Source organism: Ovis aries, chromosome 18 (genome assembly GCF_016772045.2).
Source record: "Ovis aries strain OAR_USU_Benz2616 breed Rambouillet chromosome 18, ARS-UI_Ramb_v3.0, whole genome shotgun sequence".
Taxonomy (NCBI): domain Eukaryota; kingdom Metazoa; phylum Chordata; class Mammalia; order Artiodactyla; family Bovidae; genus Ovis; species Ovis aries.
The window spans coordinates 62884177-62911535 of record NC_056071.1 but is presented as its reverse complement, the minus strand read 5'-3'; the positions used below and the strand labels follow the sequence as shown (position 1 = coordinate 62911535).

Sequence of the window (27359 nt, the reverse complement as noted above, 5' to 3'; positions counted from 1 at the left end):
GCGAAGAGCCAATGAGGGCGCAGCCTAGCCGGAAGTTGTTCCAGCCGGAAGGCGTTTCCACGGACGCCTAGGAGGCCACCCGTGGCTGAGCCGGCAACGCTGACGGGCCCGGCTGGGCCGGTAAGTGAGGGGATGAAAAAAGCCGGGGGAGGCCGGGGCGGAGCCCAATGATCTGGCCCTCCCGGAGCCGCTTGCACGCCAAGCCCTGAGGTGTTCTCCTCAGAGCCCGGCTCTCTGCTCGCCGGCTTCTGGCCCCTCGCCCCCTTTTCCCTCAGCGCCGCCGACCCTGCCCTGTCATGCACTCGCAGCGGCACCGGACCTTCATCGTCTCCCTCCTGTTTGTTTCCCTAAAGGATGAGGCCCCACTTTTAAGTGTCGGCCGTGTGACAGGGGCTTTGCCTCTGGTATCGCACCTAGTCGCCTCCCCGGTGAAGTTGTGTGTTTAGTCACTTCAGTCATGTCCGACCCCTTGCGACCCCCACGGACTGTAGCCCACCAGGCTCCTCTGTCCATGGAATTCTCCAGGCAAGGATACTGAAGTGGGTTGCCCTGCCCTCCTCCAACGGTGAAGTTAGGAGGCTGCTCTTTTGCCCATTTCACAAGTGAAGAAACGGAGGGTGATGCAGAAAGATGATGTGATTTGCGCGAGGGTCTTGTAACAAGGAAACGCCCAAACTGGGATTGAATACCCAGGTCTCATCCCAGAACTCAGCGGTCTTTCCAGTGCCCTGCGTCGCCTCTGTGAGCAGCGGCGGCAGCGAGGAATTTGTCATCTGCTTTTCCACCCGCCCTCCCCCGCTGTCACCGCATAACATACACAGTTCTCCACACTGATGCCGCGAACGGGGGAACAGAAACAGGGCGAGGAGGTTATGGGAAGGCCAGCCTGAGGTGTAGGGTGGCTGATGCAATGACCAGCTAACAGCCTGGTTCTCCAGAGAGTTTCCCTGGTCTCCACCTGCATGCCCCGCCCTCCAAGAGGTTGGTCATGAGGTTGAAGTGTTTCTGAGAAACTGGGTCGTTTATAAGAAACTCCTACATGCAAGTGGTAGAGGGTGGGGCAAAAAGGAAACCAAAAAAGAAAAGAGTCTTTTTTGAAAAGGAAACTGAAAGAAAGAGAGCAAGACTATTTAAGAGCTGGAGCTGCACTGGGCAGTCTCAGCTCCTGGCTCCAGTGGCCACCTCTGCAGTGATTCCTGCCGCCCGGTACGTATTGCCATCTTTTGCTAGGTTTAGCGTTTATTGAGTATTGTTACCAGCTTTTTCCCAGAGTGTTGGAAACCCTGGCTTCGGGGATGAGGAGTAGTCTTAGGACCACGGAGTTGTGCATTTCATTGCATCTATTGACCCAAAGCCCTGGTGACTCACAACTTCTGTAGGGACTAGAGATCCTGGCTGAGCCACTGCCTGTTTGGAGTCATAGCTTGACTTTCAGCACTTTGATGTTGGCTGTCCTGCTCCAGTGTTCTTGCCTGGAGAATCCCAGGGACGGGGGAGCCTGGTGGGCTGCCATCTATGGGGTCGCACAGAGTCGGACACGATTGAAGCGACTTAGCAGCAGCAGTCCTGTTTCTCACTGGTGAGGTCTCTAAGTAGTCCATCTCCATCCACAGTATCTCACCTTGAACTCCTAAGTAGCTTATGCCTGGCTTAATGTAGATTAATGTCCTCTTTGCCTTTTAAGATAATGTTCATCTTATCATTTAGAGGGGAAAGACAAGCATTTTCTTGTCCTCTGGAAACTTGACAGTCCAAGGCCATTGTCATCCACACTCAGGTGCCAGGGCGTGGTGGGTGATACCCCACCTTGGTAATATTCCAGGCGCCCAGAAGGCCCCTGCTCTTCTGAGCTGCTCCAGGGCTGGCTGTCGTGCACGATGCCGCCCTCCCCACAAACTGCAAAGTCAGTGTATTCTGGTCTCATCTGTGAGATGACTTCGCAGTGGCCCAAGGGATTGTCATGTAGCTCTGTAATTGCTCTTTCCATCCCTCATCCCAAAACTGTCCCCGGTTTCTTCAGGGCCTCTTGTGCTCCTGGGGAACAGTGGAGCCTTTCACAATGAGCTCAAGGTTCAACTTCCATAGAAAGAGGGAGGAAGAGTTTGTGATACAGTCCTTTTCGTTTTCCCCTACACTGTCCTACTCTGCTGTGGAATGGGCAGTTCTGTTCTGCTCACTCCCAGCCCTTTTTCTAGAGGAGGTCATAGGTTACCTCGTCCCTTTGCTTTATTTGTGAAATAGATGAGGTACTTTCCCTTAACAAAAACTCAGAGCCCTGTTTGCAGTTTACATGGTAAACACTGAGGACAGTGGTCCTTAGCCTTTGGGTGTCTTGGGCCCCTTTGAGAAAGTAGCAAAACCTGGTTATTCTACTTCGAACCACATGCTGTGTGTAGGCAGACTGTTCACTTCGTTTCAGAGGTTCTGAACTCTAGGTTAAAAACCTCTGAAGTTAAATTCTAAAAGTGATTTAACAAAGAAATGAAGGAGAAAGTTGACTAGATGGGAAGGAAAACTGAGAATATATGCCCATAAGTGGGCTAAATGGATGGATGCCTGAAATGAGGGCAATGGTAGTTCCATTCTCTTTGTCTCTGATCACTCTTGAAGTTCTGTACTCATTCAGGAAGTTGCATCAGACACACACACACGAGATTTATAGTGGGGCTGATTCCCATGCAGTGAGTGTTTGCCTCGTGATCCTGACAGCAGGGAGAATACACCTGCTGTTTCCTCAGTCTGGTTTCTTACTTAAATGGGATTCTGATATTTAAACGTGCGTGTTTTTTCCCCACAACAGGGATCCTAAATTCAGGCTCAGTTCATCTCACTGATGCTCTGCAGTTGTCTGCTCCATGGCAGGGGGGGAATTGGCCACCCGGGGCTCACTGAGTCATTCTACCTGGCACTTTCCCTAGGAATTTAGTAGGGTAATTTTAATCTATACTTGATTTTGGTCCTGCTCACTTGTGTCCTTTCATGCAGAGCACCACATATTTGGAAGGACAGGGGGAAACCAAAGGGAATTCTAAAAAGAATGACCAGGATAGTGGACAGATGTTCACAATGATTGAGGAAGCCAGACGTGGGGTAAAACTAAGGCTCTGTGCATGGTCAGGACATTTTAAGAGGCCTTCTGAAGTGCAGACTGGGGGAAATCTACCTTAAACTGGAATAAGTGCTTGCAGAGATATTATAAGAGGATATAAACCAGAGGGGGAAAAAGTGAACCAGTTGATTTATGAGATTTATTCAGTAACCTGCACTCATAAATCATCAGTTTGTTTGATAAGCTACTCTGTACCAGGTACTAGAAGCACATGAAAGAGTAAAACCCAGTGCTTGCATTCTCTGTGGGGTGGATTTTCATAAATTACCACATGCAGTGTGAGTGCTCTAATAACCTCACTAACGAGTCTCGGGGATCGCCAAGGACAGAGCAGCCAACTTGGCCCCTCAGGCGCAGGGGCCAGGAAAGGCTGCAGAGAGGAGCCAAGGTTTGAATTAGTGAGACAGCAGAGGAGGGCGGGAAGCATGCCAGGCAGGGGGAGCAGTAGAATTTGAGAGAGCACAACACGGTCGAGGGGGTTTTGGCATCAGATCCTGGCTCAGCTGCTCTGGTATGGAGCCTCAGAGGGTGGTTCTCACTTGCCTGAGCCATCTGCCTCCGGTCGCTAATGCAGAGCAGATTCTGTGCCACCCAGGTTTGCAGCTTGGGAGAATTGGGGATCCTGTGTAAAGCATCTGGACGTGATGTGTGATCGTTTGTGCCTTGAAGTCACTTTGATTGCTCTTTGATATGGGCCTGAGAGTTTCCCCTCTCCAGCACTTGTCAGAAGGTTCTTCCACATTTCTTTCTTACAGGCCTCCCTTTCCGGGAATTGAGGCAATTCCCGGAAAGGAAAGGAAAGGAAAGAAACTGGCTGCTCTCCCACCCTGGTTTCAATATTATGGTTTCATTGACTTTAAAGATTGGTTTAAATATTACATATTTTTAAACAGATACTTAACAAATGGATGAGTAAAAATAAATCATCCCCTCAAATTTGTGTGTTTTGTTCATAGAGCTCCTAGAAAGAAATTTCTAGTGAGTAAAGAAACAAAATCATCCTTCATTAAACCTCTACTCTGGGACTGATGCTGTGCTAGGCTGTTTACTTACCTGTGTTATCCCACTTAATCCGTGACCAGCCCTGCAAGTCAGTGTCATTATTGTTATTCCCATTTCACAGTTGAGAGACTGAGGCTCATGACAGTTAAGTACATAGGATAATGTTAGAGAGTGTAGGCTCTAGGGTCAAACTGCCTGAGTTTGTGTCCCATCTCGACTACCTACTTACTGTGTTGTCTTGAGCAAGTGTTTTAGCCTCTCAGTTTGCTCGTCTACACAACAGAGACAGATCTGTCCCATAGGATTGCTGTAGGCGTCAGTGAATTGATATATATCGGTGTTACATAAGGTGCTTGCAAGGGCTTCCCTTGTGGCTCAGCTGGTAAAGAATCCGCCTGCTATGCAGGAGACCTGGGTTCCATCCCTGGGTTGGAAAAATCCCCTGGAGAAGGGAAAGGCTGCAGTATTAAGGCTACCCACTGCAGTATTCTGGCTTGGAGAATTCCATGGACTGTATAGTCCATGGTGCCACAAAGAGTTGGACACGACTGAGTGACTTTCAACTTCACTTCTCACTAGAAGAACACCAGACACAGGACTTCAGTTCTGGAAGTTAGCTGCTCTGGCATAGCCTTGTTGTCACTGGCATCCTCCTTGTTCAAGGTGTATCAGCAGGTTTCATATGGGGCTGTGACTCAGCCGACCTCTGGAGTCCTGACATGTAACACTTGCAGTGGGCTTGTTCCTTGCTTTACAGCCTGTAAAATGCCACCATGTCACTTTTTTCTCATTTCTCCTCATAACAGCCCTTGAGGTAAGTGATAGACATTCCCGAGGGTTCTGCTTTATAGATGAGGAAGCTGACCCTCAGAAAAGGGAAGTAACCGACCAAGAGGGGCTGATCCTGGCCTGCCTCAGCCCCAGGGCGACCTCAGGTAGCCTGCCCTTGCCCCACCTCCAAGGTTAGCAATAAATAATGACTAATAGGAGGCCCAAGGATATCTTCATCAAAGGTTCGCAGTTAATTAAGGCAGCCTGTGGAGTGAACAGGCTGTATATGGTTCTTACCTCACTTGCAAACCAGAAGGGATAAGGCCCTGCCTCCTCCCAGGCTCCCTTTCTGCTGAGAACAGGACAGCTGGCCAGCAAAGGAAGCTGTTTGTTCAGCAGAGGAAGCTGTTTGTTCAGTAATATGTTGGTTATGACTGCAAAGGCCTAGGAATTCATCCCCTAGAGCAATGAAGATAAAGAGTAATTGCCGTTTACCAAGTGTTTCTAGCCATGGTGGACTTAGGTTTACTAAAGCACTTTGGTATCTGCTCCCTGAGCAAGCATGAGCCCTTCCTATGGACACGAGGTGTGAGGCACATGGACACCTCAGCACATGCTCACTTGTCCTTGGTTGGGAGGGGTCTTTCTTGGCCCTCCCTAAGCCTACAAATCACAGCAGTTCTTTTCAACCCCACCATTAACATTTGTTCTTCCTCTCTTTCTCCTGTTTCCTGGCTCCATATTTCTGTTTATATTTTTATTAATGTTATATTATCTATGCCCTTTATCACAATTCATCTCCAACCTTTTTGGAAAGAAGAACCAGGTCACGGTAAAGGGAAAACAGCTTGCCGTGGTTTGTTCATCTCTTTCTGTCCCTCTTCCCTGCCCACAGTCTTGTCTGGACCACCGAGCAAATCTGCCAGCACCCCAGCCAGCTGTGAACATCTTCCCAGAAGATGGCAGACATGCCCAATGGCGAGCAGGGCTATGGGTCCCCCCTGGAGCTGTTCCACAGCATTGCTGCTCAGGGGGAGCTCGTAAGGGGCCTCAAAGCCAGAAACGCAGCCAAGGTAGGTCATTTTGCCAGTCCTCCACACGTGTCCCAGCCAGTCTGTAGGACAGTCACCTGTCTCTGTTCTTTCATCACCTGAGGCATTTTGGCTCTCGTGCTAAATGTCTTTTCTCCTTACTCGCCATCAATGCCTATGGTCTGAAGGGAAGCCGCTGGGAAGCACAGCCACTGTCCCCCCTTGCTCTCCACGTGTCCTGCTTGCGGAAGCAACCACTTTCAATCTGTTAGCCGATTCTTTTGATATGCAACGCCCACATCTCTTAGAATCACTCATCATTTTGCTCCTTATGGATGTTCAGGTTTGGGGCTTCCACTGTGGAAGACAAGGCATTAGCTGTCTCGTAGCACTTCCCACCCCCCAGTCCCCGTGTAAACGCCAATGACAGCTAACCCCCCTGAGAACAGCACGCATGCTTCTCCTTTCCTGCCCGACTTCTGTTTTTTTCCGGGGTTGTTTTAATTGCTCCTTGCTTGGTTTGTCTTTGTTTTGGCCATGCCTTGCTCCCCGTGGAATCTCAGTTCCTCCACCAGGGACTGAACCCAGACCATGGCAGTGAAAACCCAGAATCCTAACCATGAGGCCATCTGGGACCTCTCCTGCTTAGCTTTCTGTGTACTGACGCTCATGGACCTCCAGGCGCTCCCCCAGTTGGGTGAATCCCCTCTCGAGCCACAGCAGGCTGCTGATCAGGTCCATCCTCCCAAGCACTCTCTCCCAGGATGCCCTGCCTGCTTCTGTCCCGGTGGTGACCCGCCTCCCACACGGCCCATCTCAGGACCCACCCTCTCTGTCCATGCAAGCCTTCCACGCACTCTCTCTTTGGGGTCCCTGTTCCTGACCCCGCGTCTCACTCCTCCTTAGTTTATTTTGGCAGAGAAAATCCTCCAGAGGTTTCTGCAAAAATTAGTGCTAAGGAAGTGTTTTTTGAGCTCTTGCCTGGTCTGCAAGCATTTTACTTCATATTTGGCTGATAGCTAGGCTCGGTCCTCTCAGGAGGACGTGACTTCCCTCGGAATTCTGAAGCCATTGCTGCATCCTCCCAGCTCCCAGGGCTGCTATGGAGAAGCCGGTGCCACTCTTTTGTCCCCTCTCCTGGGTGTTCAGGACCTCTCCAGCTCTGAAACGCCCTGTGTTGTGTGCTCAGGACTCCTTTCAAACTAGAAATACATGCCCTTTAATTCTCAGAAATTTATCATATTTCTTTGATTTATTCTGGGTTGGTTTTTTAAATTTTCCTGTTTGTATTTTCTTTTTAGTTCAAAGACTGTCCTCCAAATTTCTTAGTTTTTGATTTATTTTCCTTTTATTTTTATTTTTTTCTTTTAGGTATGTTTCCTCAGCCTCTAACCCTGCTGTTGTTTTTCACTCATTCTGTCACTTTCGATTTCCAAGAGCTCATTTGTTCTCCAAAGGTTCTTTCCTCGAGGCCCTCTGTTCTTATTTCACAGGTGCACTGGCCTTCTGCCTCTGCGCTCCTGGTGGCAGCCTTCCCTGTGCTCTCTCCCCACGTTATGCGCCCGATCTCCTCCAGCGCAGCTTTTTGTTCCTTCTGCCTTTTGTGGTAGACTCCACTGTCAGGCGTTTGGTGACACAGCTGCCTTGGAGGGTGCGCTCGGAGCCGGGAGGAGCTTAGGGTGTAGCCTTCCCCTCCCTGGGCGGCGCCCACAGCACTCCTTTGCCTCAGGAGGTCTCCAGTGCTTTGGAGCTGCTCCTTGCGGCCAGTCGAGTCCCCAGAGAGGGCTCCTCTGGTTGGCTCTCCAGAGGTCGCGGTGTGGCCGCCCGCGTTGCGAGCTGAGTGGGACTGAGGAGCTGACCGTGCGGCCCCTCGCTGAAGCCCCTGTTTGCAGTGTGCTGCCCTCGCCAGTCCCCCTCACTGTGCAGGACACTTCCGCGTGGACGCTCGGCTCTCCTTGCCGAGACACTAAACCTCTGGACGGGGTGTGCCGGCTGTGTGCGGGGCTCACAGAGAGACCGCCTCAGCTGCTGCTCAGACTTCCAGCTAGTGCTCCTGATCTTGGAGCCCACTCTTAGCTCACGTGTGTTAGGATCTAGGGCCGCCGGTGCCCGAGCCTCTCGGGGATCGCAAGCAGCGTGAGTCCAGCCGCCGCCCTGGCTGCTGCGCGGTCTCAGCCTCTGCTGCTCTGCTGTGCTCACACAGGCTGCGCGTGCCTCCGCGCTCCAGCGGCTGGGGCCTGTCGCTGCCGTCCTCTTGTGCTTCCTTGTCCTCGCGGGCTGTGCCTTTTTTAAAGACCTCTCTTTAAAAAACCTCGTTGCTGCGTTGGGTTTCAGAAGCATAACTCAGTCAGTCTGCAGCTATAACCAGCCCTTCCTTTCACTCTGGGTCACCCAGCTTCTTCAGCTCCGCAGCGTCCTCATCCATCACTTCCAACCCCTGTTGGCGTCTTTTCAAAAATCTCTTTCTAAGTTCTCACCAGATGGGGTCAACCATCTCACACGCATTTCAGTAGTTTGCTTTGACTCTTGGGACCCTAAGTAATCCATTACTTTTTCAAAGAAATAAATAGTGATGTACAAAAAAGGAGTTGATTATTCACAGAAAGAGGTTTACACAGCAGATAGGGCTCAATAGATAAGGCTGAATTGTTTTGTTTTGTTTTTTTAATCTATAAACCTACAATAAATAAAGAACTCATGTTGATCATTTACTCTATAAACCCATTTTAGGAACCTAACTGATATTTTTGTCACATAACATTAAATTTGAATAACGTTAATGAATGCTTTTAGTTAGTAGTTCTTAGTGATCCTAGTCACATTCAGCACTTTAGCAAACAAACAATGCTTGATGCAGTTTAGAGTGAGTCTTCTGAGCATAGTCTTTGACTAATGCTAAGTCAGATGGCATTCAACAAAGGACAGCAGAGGTTACATGATGAAACCAGAGTTAAGTGAAGTAAATTTGTACCAGTGTATTATACTAGAAGCACCTGATGTTTTAGAAATTCACTTTAGGCGAAATAGATGAGCCGCTCAGGCACGGCTGGTCCAGCAAGGGTGCCTTGGGCTCTTCCTCCGCAGTCTCTGCGCCATTGAGGTCATGGTCTTCAGTGTTCTTTCTGCTCCGTGTACCAAGAGAAGAACGCCCATGGCTTTCAGAAGTAGCAGCTCAGTAGAGGTTCTCCTGGAGGACAGGTCGGAATCTGGCGCTCTAACGGGAAGGCAGTTTGAGCAGGATTCGAGAGATGACACTGGGTCATGAGGCTGAAGATAGGGAACAGAGCCTTTTTTGTTTTCCTTTCAGTTTAAATAAACTTTTAAAATTAGAATACACCATTCGTTCAGAGAAATATGGAGATCACAGACAGGCAGCTCACTGAGTTTTCACAAGATGACCAAACCTGTGTAACCAGCCTTCCAATGGAGACACAGCCCAGAAACCATCTCAGGCCCCTCTGCTCCTCGCCTCTTCCCTCCTGAGAGAGGTGTCTCCCTCCCTCTCCTTCCACGGAGAATTCCTGTGCAAGAACTGTATATAATCACCCATAGTGTATATAGAGTCTTTCGTGTCTGGCTTTTTTCAGAACATCAACTTTTAAAATCTGTTGCAGCGTCCAGGTCCGTGTTAGATTGGGAACAGGGAAACAGACAAGGGAGGCTACTTGTCTCTTCGGTCCCCTTCCAGATGACAGACAGTCCTTGAGTTGGGACTCTGGTCAGATGTTTGAGTCTCACGGAGCCACCTAGTTGGAAGCCGGGTTAGGCCAGATAGAGTATGAACTGCCACACCACTGGTGACCAAAGGTGGTGAGGACAGGGCACTTGGGAGCAGGGTACTTCCTGCTCAGGTAATAGCTCACAGAGCAATAGGGCGTGCTCTCAAAGCCTCTGCTCTGCTACAGCACTCAGCCTGGGCAGCGCTGAACGAGGGAGGGGAACGTGCCCACCTGCCTGCCTAAGGTGGGCCAGCACCCAGCCTCTGGCATGAGCTATATCCATGGGCTACTAATTGCACACTCAGACTGATTTAAATGACAAATTCCAGATGGCTTCAGTTTGAAACACAAACCTGCATCTGAAGTCACCCCACAGTAACAGCCTTCTGTGGCCCCGGCATACCCGATGGAAGGGCTCTCTGAAGGCAGTCTGGGACTGCGAGCATTGTTCCTCCACTGGGAAGCCCAGCGTATAGCACGTTATATCTAAAGTTTAAGTGGAACTGTTTGTATTTCCCTTGGCAAGCAAATTGGACTGTGTATATTCTTTGTCTGTGATCAAATCCAGCAAGGCCAGTTATGGGAGTGGAGCTTTAGGGCACAGCGCGACCAATCTGCTTCATCAGGTTTGCGCTTTTAAATGCCAGGCTTCCAGGGACAGCTAGTGTGGGCTCCTGCAAGAGGAGATCTTTAATAGGTTTCCAGCGGACCCACAGAGACGCTTTATGTTTGTCTGTTTGTTTATCTTATACTCATTTTAAAACAGTAAATATGCAAACGGTTTGGACAGCTGGATAAGACTCCAAAATGCTGTGGTATAACTGTTTCCCAGTGAATCCCCCCTTATTTTCTGAAAGTCTGTATTTTTTTCCTTGCCCTTATCTGTGAAGTTCCAATGTAGAGCTCACTATAATTGATTAATGGAGCATGTCACATATATTCACTGGCATCAGTGAAGTTTAAGTAATATTTAGCCATTTACTCTGTCATGTGCAAATTGTGTCGCTACACATAGCCTGTAGTGTTTGTGGTAGGAACCCATGACACTTGACCCCCAGATAAAAATAAAATACGTTCAGGTCCACAACTTGCTGTGTGTGCATGGGCGAGCTCCTTCACATCTCTGAGTCTCAGACTCTTCAGCCGGAAAAGGCCAGTGACAACACTGCCATCCTTGTAGGATTGTTGTAAGAGTAAGTGGGAGAGCGTTTAGCACACCGCCTGCCACCCAGTAGCAGTAACATTCAGCAAACGCTAGTGTTTGTTAATATTTTCCACCTTTACCCTTAATTCCTGTGTACAGGATGAAATTGATTCTGCAGTGAAGATGTTGTTATCCTTAAAAACGAGCTACAAAGCTGCCACAGGGGAGGATTACAAGGGGGACCATCCTCCAGAGGACCCGGCGCCCGAGAGTGGTGAGGGCCTAGATGCCACCGGAGCAGATGAGGACTTTGTGGACCCCTGGACGGTGCAGACAAGCAGTGCCAAAGGCATTGACTACGACAAGCTCATTGGTACGTTCATGGGAAAAACCTCAACTTTTAGAAGTGATGTTATTGATGTTTTCTAATTTGAATTAATCATAAATCCAGTCAAACTTCAATGCCAAGGGGAAAAAGATCCTTAAATCTTTTGGTGGTCCATTATATTCCCAGAGGTTTGTTTTTAATTAACAATATAAAATATGTTTTGAAATAATAATCTATAGTAGACAGCTTAATGGGCTTCTCTCGTGGCTCAGATGGTAAAGGATCCACCTGCCAACGCAGGAGATCTGGGTTCGATCCCTGGATGGGGATGGAGAAGGGAATGGCTACCCACTCCAGCATTCTTGCCTGGAGAATCCCATAGACTGAGGAGCCTGGTGAGCCACAGTCCACAGGGTCACAAAGAGCTGGACACGACTGAGCGACCAAGCACAGCACACACAGCTCAGTGTTAGCTTTTTCCTTTTCTTGAGCGATTCAGAACTCAGGGAAGGTCCATTGCAGTGAGTATTTTCACAGTGGTTTAAATTCTTTCACTGAGTGGGTACAATTCACGCATGGATTGCATAAGAAGGAAGCCTTCTCACAGGTGGCATGTCCTCACTGCCCAGCTCTGCCGTGGAGGGGTTCCTGCTCAGGAGCATCCTTACCCTGAGGTCATTGGTGGTGTCTAAGAAGAAACAGAGCTAAAGCTTTCTCATCTGAGTCTAAGCCATTTTCCATGATTTATGCCTAGACCATCAGGGAGAGAAAACTCGCTGGAAGACAAACTTTAATTTGGTTATAGGCTCTAAAATGATGGTTGTGAGCATATATAAATTATACTGCAATAAGTAATAAGCAGCTGTGTGTAGGAGGTGAGGCAAGGGGGCCTGGGCGGGTTATCTAGAGTTCCTCACTAGGCTGCATTCTGGATCTGTCCCATCAGAATCCAGTCCCAGACCAGAGAGCCTTTAGCCCTGCATTTATTTTCTGTTCTGTTGGCGGTGACCTCTGCTCTGGACTGATGGAAGGGTCTAGAGCCAGTAGCCCAAAGAGGCCTGGTTCTGCTGAGACAGTGCATGATCATAAGTCTTTCCCTCTCGTCTCTGCAACATCCCCAAGCCTCCCACCACCTAAGTTCAGCATCTCTTCTTTTCTTCCAGTTCGATTCGGAAGCAGTAAAATTGACAAGGAGCTGGTAAACCGAATAGAGAGAGCCACGGGCCAGAGACCACACCGCTTCCTGCGCAGGGGAATCTTCTTCTCACACAGGTCAGGGGCTTCTCACTGCAGGACCCTCCCCCGTCCTCTTGTCTTAGAGAAGGAAGCTATCAGGACGCTGGGCCCTCGACCCGCCGGGCCCTCGGGGGCCTGGCTGCCAGTTGGCAGAAAGCCGGTCCCGCCTCCTGTCCTGCCAGTGACTGGCTGTGGGATCACACCTGTCCCTTCACCTCTGGCCCTTAGTTTATTCATTTGTAAACTGCCCATCTCGCAAGGTGGAGGTCAAGTACACACCAGATGAGATTCATGCCAGATTATATGCTATAAACCATAGCATGTCACAAAAGAGATTAATGTGACCAGGTCCAGCATTTCCCGTGAGATAAGCAGGAGGCTTCCTGAAGTTACATACGTCTTCCTCCTATTGTACTGGCCTGCTCATAAATCATGTCCAGAGAGAAACTAGTAGAGCAAACAGGACACAGAGTATCCCAACCTGAGACCATAAATTCCATGCAGATCACATCAGAGAACGGGCAGGTTCGGAGCCAGCTCCTGGCTCTCCCGCCCCACGCACCGCCTCTGGTTGGGTTCGAGGGATCTTGGAGCTTATAGTCCGAGGCAGGGTTGTTCTGTTCTGCCCACACCAGGGTTACAGAGAGCACACACAGGACAGAACTCAGCACTCTGCCAAACGTTTGATTTTATTTTTCTAATTTGAAGGATAATAGCTTTACAATGTTTTGTTGGTTTCAGTGGCACTAGTGCTAAAGAACCTGCCTGCCATTGCAGGAGATATAAGAGACACGAGTTCAGTTTCTGGGTTGGGAAGATCCCCTGGAGGAGGAAATGGCAACCCACTCCAGTATTCTTATCTGGAGAATCCCGTGGATGGAGCCAGGCAGGCTGCAGTCTTTGGGGTCACAAAGAGTTGGACTTGACTGAAGTGGCTTAGCATGCCTTACAACACTGTGAATCAGCCACAAGTGTGCATATGTCCCCTCCCTCCTGACTGTCCCTCCCGTCCCACCCCTCTGGGTCATCACAGAGCACCAGGTTGAGCTCCCTGCGCTACACAGCACACCCAACACTTTAAATTCTACATGGGGAGAAGAGGCCCCCACTCAGCCCTCTTTCTGGGCAGAATACAATCACAGTTTTTTCCTTGAGATTTAATTCACATGACATAGAATTCACCTTTGCAAAGGACATAGTTCAGTGGGGTTTTTTGGACTCTTCCAAGGTTGTGTAAACATCACCATGACCGGTTCCTTACATTTTCATCACCCCAAACAGTAGCCCTCTACATATTAGCAGTTGCTCCCTATTCTTCCCACCACCCCACCCCATCCTATCCGCACCCCTGACCACCAGTCATCATCTTTCCATGTCTGTGGATTTGCCTGGGATACAGCACGTGCCAGTGCTTATTGCTTTTTATGCCTGAACACTATTGAGTGGATGTATGCCCATTTGACAGCTGATGGGCATTTGGGGGGGTCTTCCCTTTGGGGTTAGCACTAGTGCTGCTCTGAGCGTTTGTGTTCAGGTTCTGATTTCTCTTGAGTGTGTACTCGGGAGTAGAGTTGCTGGGTCCTAAGGTAACCTTAACATTTTTTTGGAATTGCCAAAGTGTTTTCCACAGCAACTGTACCATTTTGCATTCCCACCAGCAGAGTGCAAACAAGGATTCCAATTTCTCCACATCCTTGCTAATATTTGTTGTTATTTTCCAGTTTGTGTTTTTCTGTAACCATGCTAGTTTTTTATTTTGGTTTTGATTTGTATTTCCATAATGACTAATGATCATGAGCATCGTTTCATGTGCTCACTGGCTATTTTTATATATTCTTTAGAGACATGTCTCTTCTGATCCTTTACCAACTTTTTAATTGGGTTATTTACCTTTTTATTGGATTATAATAGTTCTTTATATACTCTGGATACTAGTTTCTTATCAAATACTTGATTTGCAAATATCAGCTCTTTATTTATAGTATCCTTAGAAGCATTTAGAAGCTTTAATTTTGATGAACTCCAGTTTGGTTTGGTTTGGTTTGGTTTGGTTTCAGTTGCTTGGTGTCATATCTAAGAAACCATTGCCTAATTCAAGGTCGTGAACATATCCAGGTGTGTCTTCTTCTAAGAGTGGTATTTTTTTAGCTCTTACACTTGGGTCACTGATCCATGTTGAGTTCATTTTTGTATGTGTATGAGGGAGGATCCAGCTTCCTTCTTTCTCATGTGAATATCCAGTTGTCCCAGCCCCACTTTTTGGAAATTGTTGTTGAATTTTCTTGACACCCTTGTTGAAAATCAATTGAAAATATATTTAAGGATTTATTAAATATACAGTCCTGATGACTGTAGCTTTGTAGTGAATTTTGACACTGGAAAATGTGAGTACTCCAACTTCATTCTCAAGATTATTTTGGCTGTTAGAATTTAGAATGTTTGGATTTTAGAATCAGCTTGCTAATTTCTGTACAAAGGCAGCAGCCAGGTGTTGACAGAGACTGCGCTGCACGTGTCGGTCCGTCTGGAGATCTGCACCCTAGGGTGGCGTCTAAGGTGGAACACTAGGCCTCCAGTCTGTGTGCAGAGAGCCGCTTTCCCCGCATCACTTTGGCTTCTTCATGCAGTGTTTTCTAGTTTCCAGTGTCCAAGCCTCGCACTGCTTTTGTTAGGGTTATTCCTTAGGTTTTGTTCTTTCCAGTGCTCTTGAAAAGAGTATTTTCTGAATTTCCCTTCTGGACGTTTCACTGCTGTTTCTGAAGGGGAAGTGTACCCCTGCGTGTCTCCTCTAGCTCAGCCTCACTGCAGCTCTGCTTCAATGCTGACACCAGAGAGGTAGGGTTTTCACACATCAGGTTGGTTTTTCACCCATTGGGGGTTCTGCAGCATAAGTTGGGTCTCTTACAGTTTAAGCCAATTCTGACACCATCGACCTGCAGATGGTGTCCAGTCCAGTCCCACACGACTGCCCCCCAACCCCCTACTTCAGACACAAATCAGAGTCTAGGTTCTTACCTGTCCCTTAAATCCCACAACTGATCTGGAATTAATTTGCTTAAGCAAGGGAAACATTTTACTCACTAGATGGCCAGTTTATTGTAAAGAGTGTAAGTCTGGAGCAGCCAGATTGGAAGAGGCATGTGGAGGCGCTCAGAGCTCCCCACCCCCCAGGCACCACGCCCCTGTGTCTCCATGTGCTCACCAACCCAGAAACTCTTTGACACTGTCTGGGTTTTTACAGAGCCTTCATTACAGAGATTATATTTATCACTGGCCATTGGTGGTTAAACTCAATGTCCATCCCCTCTTCCCTCCCCAGAAAGAGGGGCGGGGGTTGGGAGCTGAAAGTTCCAACCCTGTAATCAGAGCTGGTTCCCCGGCAACCAGCCCCCTTCCTTAGGGTATCCAGGGACTTTCCCAAAGTCACTTAAATAACATAAACTTTGATGTAGTTGAAAGGGGAACTTTTTATGTGAATAACACTCTATTGTTCTTATCACTTAGGAAATTCCCACAATGGTTTAAGGAACTCTGTGCCTGATATAGGATAAAACAAAGACAAAATATATGATATTTCTTATTCTCAACCACAATATTGCTCTATTGTATAGAAATACAACTGATTTTTATTTGATCCTACATCCTGCAACTTTGCTAAGTTCATTTATTGTTATTTAAAAAATTTCAAAAATATAAATTTGAAGATTTAATTGTATAAGGGATATTGGTCTGTAGTTTTCTTTTGATGTTTTTGCTTTGGGTATCAAAATAATACTGGCTTTATAGCATGCGTTGAGAAGTATTCTCTCTTTCATTTTTTGGAAGTTTGTGAAGGATTGTTGTTAGTTCTCTTGAAAATTTGATAGAATCCTCTAGTGAAGCCCTCTGACTTTAGGCTTTTCTCTTCGAGACTCTTTTTATTTCTAGTTCAGTTTCTTTGCTTGTTCTAGATCTGTTCAGATTTTCTGTTTCTTTTTGAGTCAGTTTTGGTGGTTTGTTTCTCTAGGAATTTTGTCTGGTTCATCAAAGCCATCTCACACACTGGCATGCACTCCATATTATTCACTTATAATCCTTTTTATTCTTGTAAGCTGTTTGTTGTTCAGTCACTAAGTCCACTCTTTGCGACCCCACGGACTGCAGCGCACCGGGCTCCCCTGTCCTTCACCATGTCCCTGAATTTGCTCCGACTCGTGTCCATTAAGTCAATGATTCCATCCAACCATCTCATCCTCTGCTGCCCCCTTCTCCTCCTGCCCTCAGTCTTTCCCAGCATCAGGGTCTTTCCCAATGAGTTGGCCCTTCGCATCAGGTGGCCAAAGTTCACCATCAGTCCTTCCAATGAATGTTCAGGGTTGACTTTTTTAAGATTGACTGGTTTGATCTCCTAACTCTCCAGAGGACTCTCAAGAGTCTTCTCCAGGACCACAGTTTGCAAACATCAGTTTTTCCACACTCAGCCTTCTTTTTGGTCCAACTCTCACATCTGGACATGACTACTGGAAAATCCATAGCTTTGACCATTCAGACCTTTGTCAGCAAAGTGATGTCTCTGCTTTTTAATACACTATCTAGGTTTGTCATATTTTTTCTTCCAAGGAGCATCTTTTAATTTCATGGCTGCAGTCACTGTCCTCAGTTATTTTGGAGTCCAAGAAAATAAAATCTGTCACTAATTCCATTTTTTTCTCCATCTATTTGCCATGAAGTGATGGGACCAGATGCCATGATCTTCATTTTTTGAATGTTGAGTTTTAAGCCAGCTTTTTCACTCTCCTCCTTAGGGACTTGATGAGATCCGCTGTGCACTGTCGGGCGGCAGCACCAGGCAGGTGACTAGACTCCCTTGGAGCTGAGGGGTCCCTGCTGGGATCTGCCTTCACAAAACTGCACTCGATGAGGGGGCCTAGTCAGTGCCCTGCCCTCGGGATGGCACCTCGAGTGTTCAGAGACTTCCTGCAAAAACATCTACAGCAGCTCGCATGACAGCCACACTCTTTCTTTCTTCCATAATCCAATAAATGTTTGATTTGTTATTTGTAAGAACTAAAAAAGGACTCTTTTTCTTCCAAACTCAGCCATTTTCATCTTTCCTTATTTCAGAAGCAGTGTGTCACCATCAAATCAAAGCTAAGTACAAAATCCAGAAGCCCTAATCCTGTCAGCCCACAGATAAGCACTGCTAACCCCTGGTCAGGAGTAGAAGTCATTTTCAGAATACTCTTGTCTGGGTTCTCCTACCCAGGCGTCTGGGAAAGGGAGCCAGTCCTCTTTTATTTGACACACTTTAGCGCTACAGACTCCAAATGCCACCCCAGACCCACTGGATCAGAGGCTGGGAAGGTAGGGCATGGGCAGGTGCGATGTAGAGACGGCCAGTCAGGTGACTGGCTCACCGCCAGGCAGGAGGCCCTTTGTGTGCGCTGGGTGCCGGCTCCAGTGCTCGTGTGGTGCCCGATAACGCCCCAGATGGGGACCCCTGGTCCTGGTGTGGCCGAGGGAGCCTGAAGCAGACCTCCAGCTGGGGACATCCCCGCCATCTCCCACTGAGTTCAGACTGTAGGGAGCCCTGTGATTGCCCCCTCCTGAGCCAGCAGAGTTGGGGCTGCATGGTTCTCAACAAGGACTGGGTGGTGTCGACCTGGTGTCACTCCTAGGAAAGATGTGAAGCAGACAGTACATCAACATCGAAATCTGGAAGAATTCCGAAAGAGGCCCAGTGGCTGCCCAGCCATATCCAACCTTTAAACGCGTTGTTCCCAACCTTCACGGCTTATGCTTTCACAGCAGGCACAGGAGGAACCTTTCGGAAGCAGCTTCCTGTCGGCCTTAAACAGCAGCAACAGCAAGGATAACAAGCTCTAGTGACTGGGCTGTCTTGTCTCGTTTTCATTCCCACTTGAGCATTCACACCCTGACTCTTTTCTCAGAACACCTCACTGTTGTCTTGTCCCCTCTATCCTTTAGAGACATGCATCAGATTCTGGATGCCTATGAAAACAAGAAGCCATTCTATCTCTACACGGGCAGAGGCCCCTCTTCCGAAGCCATGCATGTGGGTCACCTCATCCCATTCATCTTCACCAAGTAAGTATTGCAGCGTGGGACTGTGCTCACCCGTGTCAGTGAGTTTTGAAACATGGAGAGAACAAACCAGCAATATATCTGCCAATTATAGGCAATAAATGTATTATTAGTAGTATTATTTTGCCCCCCCCCCAAAAAAAAACAAGGAAAAGAAATGTTAATCACAAACTTTGTATAGAGCTGAGGAGACAGTACCAGATCACATCTGCCTGATCAGCCAAGGCCTCGGGGAGCTGGTGCCCTTGTGGCTTCTCCCCACCCTGTCCCTAGGGTCACTTTAGCAGGATTGGGTGGTGGGGAGAGCACTGCTGTGGAGTCAGCGGACCTGTGTCCTCCTGTCCCTGTCCAGGTGACCATAGTAGAGTTACCTCTCTGGGCCTTAGTTTCCACTTCTGCCAGAGGAAGTGACAGCGCCCCCCTCCTGCCATCCCTATAAGACTTCAGAGTAGAGTGCAGAGCGGCCAGCTCGGAGCTGATATGCATCGTCTCCAGGCTAATAATTGGTGGTAGCCTGCAATGCGGGAGACCTGGGTTCAATCCCTGGGTCGGGAAGATCCCCTGGAGGAGGGCATGGCAACCACTCCAGTGTTCTTGCCTGGAGAATCCCATGGACAGAGGAGCCTGGCAGGCTGCAGTCCATGGGGTCCCAGAGAGTCGGACAGGACTGAGGGACTAAGCACACACATGGCACAGCCCTTGTTAACGGGGACTTACACAGAGTCAAGTTCAGAGTGTGTTCCTGTTTACAGGAGCCAAGTTCACAGTGTGGTCAGAGGGTGAGATTTCCTGGGCGGGGGTGTTTTGACATACACTGTTAGTAGGAGCTGTGGTTTCAGAGGTGCAGCAGAGAAATAAGGTGTGGGCCTCCCTCCCCCGTGTCTCCCAGGTGGCTGCAGGATGTGTTCAACGTGCCCTTGGTCATCCAGATGACCGACGATGAGAAGTACCTGTGGAAGGACCTGACCCTGGATCAGGCCTATGGCTACGCCGTGGAGAACGCCAAGGACATCATCGCCTGCGGCTTTGACATCAACAAGACGTTCATCTTCTCTGATCTTGACTACATGGGGTAAGGACAGAATGCCTGGCCACCTTTTAAAGGAGTGAACACAGGCTGTAGACAGGCCATCGCGGCCAGGCCTGCTTCAGAAACATCCTGAGGTCTGGAAGGTGTTTTCTTACTTTATTGAATGTTATGGTCTGGTTTCCTGGTTTATTGACAAGACTTCCATCCTCAGCTTGTGGAGGGGTAGCGATGGCCAGATGCAGGCCGGAGCAGCTCACAGAGACAAACCCTCCTTCCGGGGCCCATCAGTTTCTACCCAGATACTCTGTCTGGCCGCAAGTTGCCAATCCCCTTGAATGATGAGAAGGTTAATCTGCCTTTAACTCACCACTGGCTCTCTCTAGCCATGGTTTCCCCACATCCGCAGACTCAACCAGCCAAGCACTGCAGTACTGAAAAGTACCAGGTGTAAGTGGACCCGTGTTGTTCCAGGGTCAGCAGTGATCTCCCACAACAAAGCACACAGTCCGTCCCAACAGATAAACTTCCCTGGAGCCCCCAAACGTGAAGCCCCGCATGCTCAGCCCGCAGTCCTGGCAGAGCTGACACCCTCACGTGAGCCCCTGAGTCTGCATCAGCTCTGCTCCTGCCTCCTGCACTGCTCAGCTTCGAGCTGACTTCCTTCCACAGGCAGGGGTGTGTCCGCCTCGCCTGCCACCGGCCTCTCTGCCCACAGGGGGCGTCAGAGCACCTTCCTCCCCAGCTGACCCGGCCCGCATGTGGCCGTGCTGTCTGCTGCCTTGCCCTCAGCCACCACCCTCCAGTTCTGGGTCTGACTCTGACCGTCTTCACAGGATGAGCCCGGGCTTCTACAAGAACGTGGTGAAGATCCAGAAGCACGTCACCTTCAACCAAGTGAAAGGCATTTTCGGCTTCACTGACAGCGACTGCATTGGTAAGTCGCCACTGCCCGCAGCGCCCGCTGGGCCCTCAGAAAGGAGCCAAGTGCAAAGGAGGGGTGGGCGTGCCTGGTGCTTGCGCGGGGCTGCACTGTGTCTGGGGTGGCAGTGTTTGCAGTTTGTCTCTTTAAAAAGGAGGGTTTTCCCTGAATGTAAAGTGATGCATTTGGCCCCTTTTCTGGGCCACGTGGAGTATCCCCTCAGGTCACGCACTGTCCCTCTCCTGCCTCGTCTGTTTTGAGGTTTAGAAGGAAAAGGAGGCTGTTGATGACTTTGACCCTCCACCTGTCCCTGGGAACCCGTCGGTGTGGAGGCCTTGGCAGGGCCCAGATTGCAGGAGGGCTGCTCTGTGGCTGGAACTAGCCGTCTTTGTCTCCCTGGGCCTCACTCCCCACCTCCGGGAGGAGCCACCCTGCCCACCTGCCTGCCCTGCTTTTCTGCCAGGCTCAGTGCCCAGCAGACAGGCCTCTGTGCATGCACTGACCTCCCTTTTCCGTGTTTCTGCACCCCTTTCAGATGCAGTGACCATCTCTTCTTTCAGACCCTCAGCTCCTTGAGCTAAGAGTCAGTCCTGAGACTGCCGGCTGGGTCTCCTGACCCTTCCCTTTATTTTAGGTGCCCAGCCCCTGGCCCACTAGCTGCTAGCGTGGAGCTCCCAGGATGTACCTGCGGGCGCCTGTACCAGGCGTGCCTCACTGTTGGGGGGCACATTCTGGGGCCCAGCTGGGGGGCCCGTCAGAAGAGAAACGTCTCAGAGGCTCTGCTGGGAGGCTTTTCACAGGAGCAGAACCCTTTGATGCCTCAGTCAGATTCATTCCTGACACTTGGGGCATAAATCCTTTGCTTTTGAAATGGTTTTGGGAAGGTTTGTTTGTACTTTTTTCTACTTTGAAACGGTGTTTTAATCCTGGGAATCCAGGCAGCAAATGGGGAGACGTCTCTGAAGCTGCCCCGAGCCAGCACAGAGCCAGGGCTGTAGCAAGAAGCCACACATTCTGTACTGCTAAGACCCAGGTGTGAGTCCAGGCTCGGCCTCTCAGAGCTGCGCCCTAGCTCTGGGAACCCAGCGATGATCCGGGCTGCTGTCCACATACATAAAATGGGGACACGGTGACACTTCCTCTGTAGAGTCACGGGGTGTAGACAGGAGGTCCCGAGCCCAGGATGCTCAGTGCTGTAAAGGAGACAGTGGTAAGAACAGTTTTACATCCCAGAATGTCATAATTTATAATAATTGAAACTGGGGAACAACCTGGACACCGAGTGGCTAGAGAATGGCTGAGGTACAGGATAGAGCGTGGGTAAGTGTCACAAAGTGGAAGCTGTGAAGAACAGACCAGAGGAGAAGCTCCCTGAAATGGAGGGGAAATGGATGAAAAAGACACAAACTGGGACTGCAGATTTTTCTTCTTCCAGCAATCCTTCTCTGTAGGTTTCAGGTTTTCTTTAACGAGTGTTACTTTTCCAGGGGGGGAGAAAAGCCCGTTTTTGTCCATCCCTTCTATAGTTCCAGACAGGAACCAGTCTTGGGTATAGAAATGTTCTGTCCTTCCTCCAGGGAAGATCAGTTTTCCTGCCATCCAGGCCGCTCCCTCCTTCAGCAACTCATTCCCTCAGATCTTCCGAGACCGGACGGATGTCCAGTGCCTCATCCCATGCGCCATCGACCAGGTTAGGAGGCAGAGCCGGGGTTCCGTCAGCCTGGATGTTAGCAGAGGTCTTCACCCGCTTCAGGGGTGGGAAGGAGGGTCTGACGGTGGTGCTGGGCAGAGTTACTCAGGAGGTGCCCAGCAGCTGATGGCAGCCCTCGTCTCCCCCTGCCCCTCCCTCCCCACAGGACCCATACTTCAGGATGACCAGGGACGTGGCCCCAAGGATCGGCTACCCCAAGCCAGCCCTCTTGCACTCGACCTTTTTCCCTGCCCTGCAGGGGGCCCAGACCAAGATGAGCGCCAGCGACCCCAACTCCTCCATCTTCCTCACGGACACAGCCAAGCAGATCAAGACCAAGGTGAGCACGGCCCAGGCCTCGGGGAGACTCATGCACTAACTACCGCTCTGTCCTTTGGCCACCACGGGCACCCTGAATTCCAGGGTCCAGGCAGCCTGCCCCGTTCCCAGATACGAAGTGAATGTGTTTATGTCTTTTCATGTAGGCAAAACTTGGGAATTTTTTTTTCTTTTGTTTCTTCTCTGATTTCCTCACCAACACTGTTCTGAAAACAAAATTATGGCAATTTTCTTCAGTCACAGCTAAACAATAGAGAAAATTTAGTGCACTGATGAGCACCAGTTGTATTCCAGGAACTGGACCATGCACTGTCTGTATGTTTTGGTTTTTATTCTCACTGGTGTGTCCCTTTAAGATGAGAAGGATGAGGCCCAGCGAGCATGACCAGCTCGATCCAGTTTCCGCCAGAAACCGAAGGTGCCCTCCTAGCCCACGTACCATGTTACCGCACCAGGGTGTGGGGGCTGGTTCTCTCCAGAGCGTTCCCGCTGAGACTCAGTATTGACAAGTGTCCTTCCACAGGCCAGTCAGGTCCTGGCCAGGAGCGCTGCTCCCAACCCACATGCAGCAGGAGCTCAGTAAATATTTTTCAAGTCACTAGAGAAACGAGAAATGGAAATTCGTTTGAGCTTCCCTACTTTTCAGGCCCGCACTTCCGTTCCTCGATTCTGAGCTGCCCGTGTGTGTACAGGCCCCTCGCTGTTGCACACTGTGGACATTTTCGTTGGAACTGTGTGTGTGTTTGCGGTCTGGAAGATTACTACGACAAGAGTGACTGAAACTACATTTGGGGCGTGTAATGCAACCATGAGTCAGTCCAGGCCCCTGCCCCTCCTGGAAAGTCCCGCTTTCTGGTTGTCAATGGGGAGCCCTTAGTATCAGAACAGTCCTCTAGGAAGTGGCAGCTGCCAGCTTTCCCAGCCTCAGTTGGAGGCTGCTGTAAACAGGTCTTTTTCTTTCTCTTTCACTTCTGGCTAAAAATTCCAGTGCCTGGAATGCAGAAGAGGGGGAGAGACACTCCTGTTCCCTCCTGCAGAGAAGTCGTTTCCATTCATTTTTTGGGAAGTTGTTATAAAAGAAGTCCTTCATGGCTCTGGGACACTTTTCACTCAGGGACCAGCAGGGACCCAAGGCTCAGGAACCACCCTGGCTGCCGAGGTCACAAGCACCTTGGGGGACAGGACAGAGTCAGGCCAGGCCCTTGTTCCCAATCCCTAAGCCCCCCTTCAACTCCAGAAGCAGAATCTTCAGCCCAGAGAGGGGGTGTCTGCTCCAGCCCCCTCCCAAGAATTAAGAGTAGAGTGCTAGGAACACTGTGGCCTGACTGTGTGGTCATCTGCCACACGCTCACCTGTGTGAGCTCACGGAGTCCTCAGACCCTCCTGGATGCTGCATCCATTGCCTGGGCAAGGAGATAGGCCCAGAGCGTCTGGCAGCTTCTCTGCGTTCACACAGCCGGGTCACAGAGGGCCAGCCGTAACCCAGGTTGGCCCGCAGCCTGGAGTCAGGGCTGTGCCGCTCACCTGCTGTTGGTAGGGACCACAATCATCAGGTACCACCGTCCAGCGGGAGCCACTCTACAGAACTGCAGACTAGAGGCAAGGCTCACATGAGATCGCATGTGCAAGTGGTTACTGCCTGTAGAGTGTGGCCCAGATTTGAGATTTCAGTCCCGACATGGATCACTGAACAGCTGCCTAGTAGCAGGGGCCTTGTCAGAGCTTCCAGGGTTTCTCAGAGCCGCTTAGCGCCCCCACCAGAAAGGCCTTGCCCGCCAGCCTCTGCCCCCACATTCTTCTGGGCGATCCAGTTAAGAATCTGCCCGGAGTCCTTCTGGGGGGTTTACCAGACATCTCCTTGAGACCACTGACTCTGCGCACTCTTCTCCCCGCGGGAAAATACGTTTGTACATGGAAGGTTTCTCAGACACTCGCTAAAAGAACACTGGAGGAACGTTGTCTCCACTTTGGGGCTTTTCTTCTCTCTGCTCTTGACCCTGACTTCTCTACGGTTATCTTCAGTCCTGCAAGCCATTTTGTTAGTTTCTGAACCTGTCTGTCTTCAGCTTCTGGAAGTGCCTGTTCAGGTGGGCACTGCCCGCAGGCCCTGTCCACCTCCCGCTCCACCCAGGCCCCGCACGGGCTCTGCCTCCCCGGGGCTGTCACTGTGCCTCCTGTCCTCATCCCCATGGAGGGGCGGGTGGCTGTGTCTGTCCTTTAGGTGAGCCTGTGGACAGCTGAGGACATTTGCCCAAGCGTCTGCACGGGCAGTGTCGTGGTTCTTCCGATTGTGTTCTGTCTCTGTGGGTCGGGGGAGGGGGTCAGAGCTCACCCGCCCTCTGGAGCCCCTTTCTCTGCAGTGAGCCCTGCAGTGGCCAGTCCCCAGGCTCCACGGGAAGGGGCGGTTTGCGGGCTCCCCTCACCACACAGGGCGGCCGCCTGGCAAGCATCCGTGTGCCCTCTCCTGGTGCAGGTCAACAAGCACGCCTTCTCCGGAGGCAGGGACACCATTGAGGAGCACCGGCAGCTTGGGGGCAACTGTGACGTGGACGTGTCCTTCATGTACCTGACCTTCTTCCTGGAGGATGACGACAGACTAGAGCAGATCAGGAAGGTAAGGCAGGGCTGTGCCCTTGCGGGCCCTGGAAGGCCCGGCGGCCAGCGTTCCTGGGGCCTGGGTCTACGGGGCCGGCGCTCAGCTGAGACGAGGTCAGAGCTGAGTAGGTTGGTCGTGTTCATGACCATGTGCCTGGAGACCTCGTGAACGGATGGTTCCCAAAAGAGAAAATACAAACTAGTAGTAGCCACACTGTAAGATTTAATCCTACTAGTCATCAGAGAAGTAGAAGTTAAAGGGGACCCCGTCAGTGCTGACACAGACCCCGAGCCTTACCAGCGGGCTTGTGTTGCATTTACAGTGATTATAATTCCGGGACTCAGTAAGCCCGAGAGCCCGGGGACCATTCATAGCCTCTGCCTCAGAATTTCCAGTCCTTGGCATCTTTTCCAAGAAGCTAATCCTGAATAAGAAAGAGCTCTGTATGCAAATATGTTGAAATGGTGTTGGCAAAAAGTTCAGAACAGACTGCACAGCAGAGGAAGCCTAAACAGAATTGTCAGGAGGGATTCTCAGGCAGGTGTGAGGCTTTAATCACGCAGGAGGATTGGCCGATGCTAGTGGCAGAAGGACCCCAAATTGGCCGTGCAGCAAGATCCACCAAGTCTAAATGCACTGCAGAGAAATCTGACAGAAAACGTGCCAGGATGTTTATGGCGGTGGGCTCAACCTCTGGGCCCTGAATTTGCAGGGGATTTTTTTCCTTTCCTTTGCTGCTTTTTGTCACCTTTGGGTACTTTGTTAAGTTTGTTCAACAAATACATGTTACTATCACAATCAGAAAATGAAAACAAATTCAGCAAAGATTTTAGAGACGCCAGTAGGGTTGAAGGGCAGAGCCACGGGTTCAGGTCTTGGACTCCCCTGACCTGGCGGGCAGGTGGGGTGCCCAGCCCTGCTGTTCACCCTCACGTGTCAGCTGAATCACAGCTGCCCACAGAGCCCGGAGGCGTTTCCAGAAAAGGGTGGTTTAAGGGCCTTGTGTTTCCATGTGCCCAGCGTGCCAGGCTCCACGTGGGTGCTGTCGAGGGAGGGAGGTGCCCAGGCGTGCATAGCCGCCTCATGTGGCCTGTCTCCTCCCACTCAGGACTACACGAGCGGGGCCATGCTCACCGGCGAGCTCAAGAAGGAGCTTATCGAAGTCCTGCAGCCCTTGATTGCTGAACACCAGGCCCGGCGCAAGGAGGTCACCGATGAGATCGTGAAAGAGTTCATGACCCCCCGGAAGTTGTCCTACGACTTTCAGTAATGCTCACTTCCTCTGTGCTCACTCAGAGACGTAATTTACCCGTAATCCCAGCTCAGTCGAATCAGCACCCCCCTTGGCTCTATCAGATGGTAACTGCTGGCCCCGGCCTGTAAGCTCTGTGTCTGTCTCAGCGCTGCTTCTCCCCTTGACTGTCATTCCGGCCGGTGTGGGTGAGTGGGCGCCGGGTAATGTCGTGCGGTCACACAGACAAGTGCAGCTGGAGTTCCTCCCACAAAGCAGCCCCTTGGGCTGGATGTCCACCGACCAGCCTGTTCTGGTCCACAGGACGACTCCCTGTGAAAGCATCCTGTGTCCAAACACATTCTTCCACTTGCTCTATAAAAGAATATAGGCTGTTTATACATACCTGGAATCAACATGATGTTGCCATAAAACTTTTTTTTTTAAGTGCTTTGAAACATTAAGGTAAGGAGGCTTAATGGGCACAAGAGGCATTTCAGCCCATGCACCCCTCCCACCTTATTGAAGAGGAAGTGCTGGCCAAAGGCTTTGCTAAACTTTAAATTCCAAGATCTCACAGCTTAAAAGCTGCCTTTAACGTTTCTGAGTATTGGCCTGAGTTGGCCAATTTTTACTAAATTGAGTCTTTGTGGGTGAAACTTCCCAGTTTACTTTCTAAACTCCAGGCCATGCATGTACTGTACTCCAGAAGTGACGCGCCTTTCCTTGAGCGGACTAATACTCTATCCACCGAGTAATCCTAGACACTCCATCCGGGAACCAATGGCTGCTCCGTTCTGACCGAGCCGGACGCTGAGGCCGGTCTGTTGCCTTTGCAGATCCTTTTGTTTTGACACCTGACTGGTGTGGAGGTCTGTCTGCACAGACCAGGCCCTACCTGTGTCCCCATACGGGCGGACGTAGCTGGGTAGCGCCAGCAGCCCTTGAGGCCTCGGCCGTGTGTCTGTGGGAGGCCTGCTTGATGGAGCACCCTGTGTAGTTGGGAAACGCTGAGACCTATCTCAAGGAAAGCTCTCGGTCCAAGTATCTGTCCTTTCTGGAGGTACAGGGTCCATTCCTGGGCGCCCTGCTCTGGTCTCTCTCATGACAATAAACTTCCTTTGGTCCCA

The 27359-nt window shown here is 50.2% G+C and overlaps 1 protein-coding gene across 2 annotated transcripts; it reads left to right on the top strand.

The window, feature by feature from the left end:
• Positions 1 to 61: 61 nt before the first annotated feature.
• On the top strand, positions 62 to 27359 carry WARS1 (tryptophanyl-tRNA synthetase 1). 2 transcript variants are annotated; one of them, XM_012099042.5, is made up of 11 exons: positions 62 to 120; positions 5778 to 5955; positions 10936 to 11149; positions 12268 to 12376; positions 18308 to 18427; positions 19314 to 19496; positions 20288 to 20388; positions 21951 to 22063; positions 22230 to 22403; positions 24876 to 25016; positions 26107 to 27359. In XM_012099042.5, exons 2-11 carry the CDS (start codon positions 5842 to 5844, stop codon positions 26266 to 26268), a joined length of 1431 nt encoding a protein of 476 aa, XP_011954432.3. In that variant the 5' UTR covers positions 62 to 120; positions 5778 to 5841; the 3' UTR covers positions 26269 to 27359. The 2 variants fall into 2 exon arrangements, with proteins under 2 accessions (XP_011954432.3, XP_004018038.3); XM_004017989.6 differs by having other exon boundaries at positions 62 to 1206.

Excerpts from the sequence above, each read along its gene's own strand:
- WARS1 (XM_012099042.5), top strand. The coding sequence starts at position 5,842 with ATGGCAGACATGCCCAATGGCGAGCAGGGCTATGGGTCCCCCCTGGAG. Across the intron at positions 11,150-12,267 it reads TGACTACGACAAGCTCATTG|TTCGATTCGGAAGCAGTAAA; the intron begins GTACGTTCATGG and ends CTTTTCTTCCAG. Across the intron at positions 20,389-21,950 it reads CACTGACAGCGACTGCATTG|GGAAGATCAGTTTTCCTGCC; the intron begins GTAAGTCGCCAC and ends TCCTTCCTCCAG.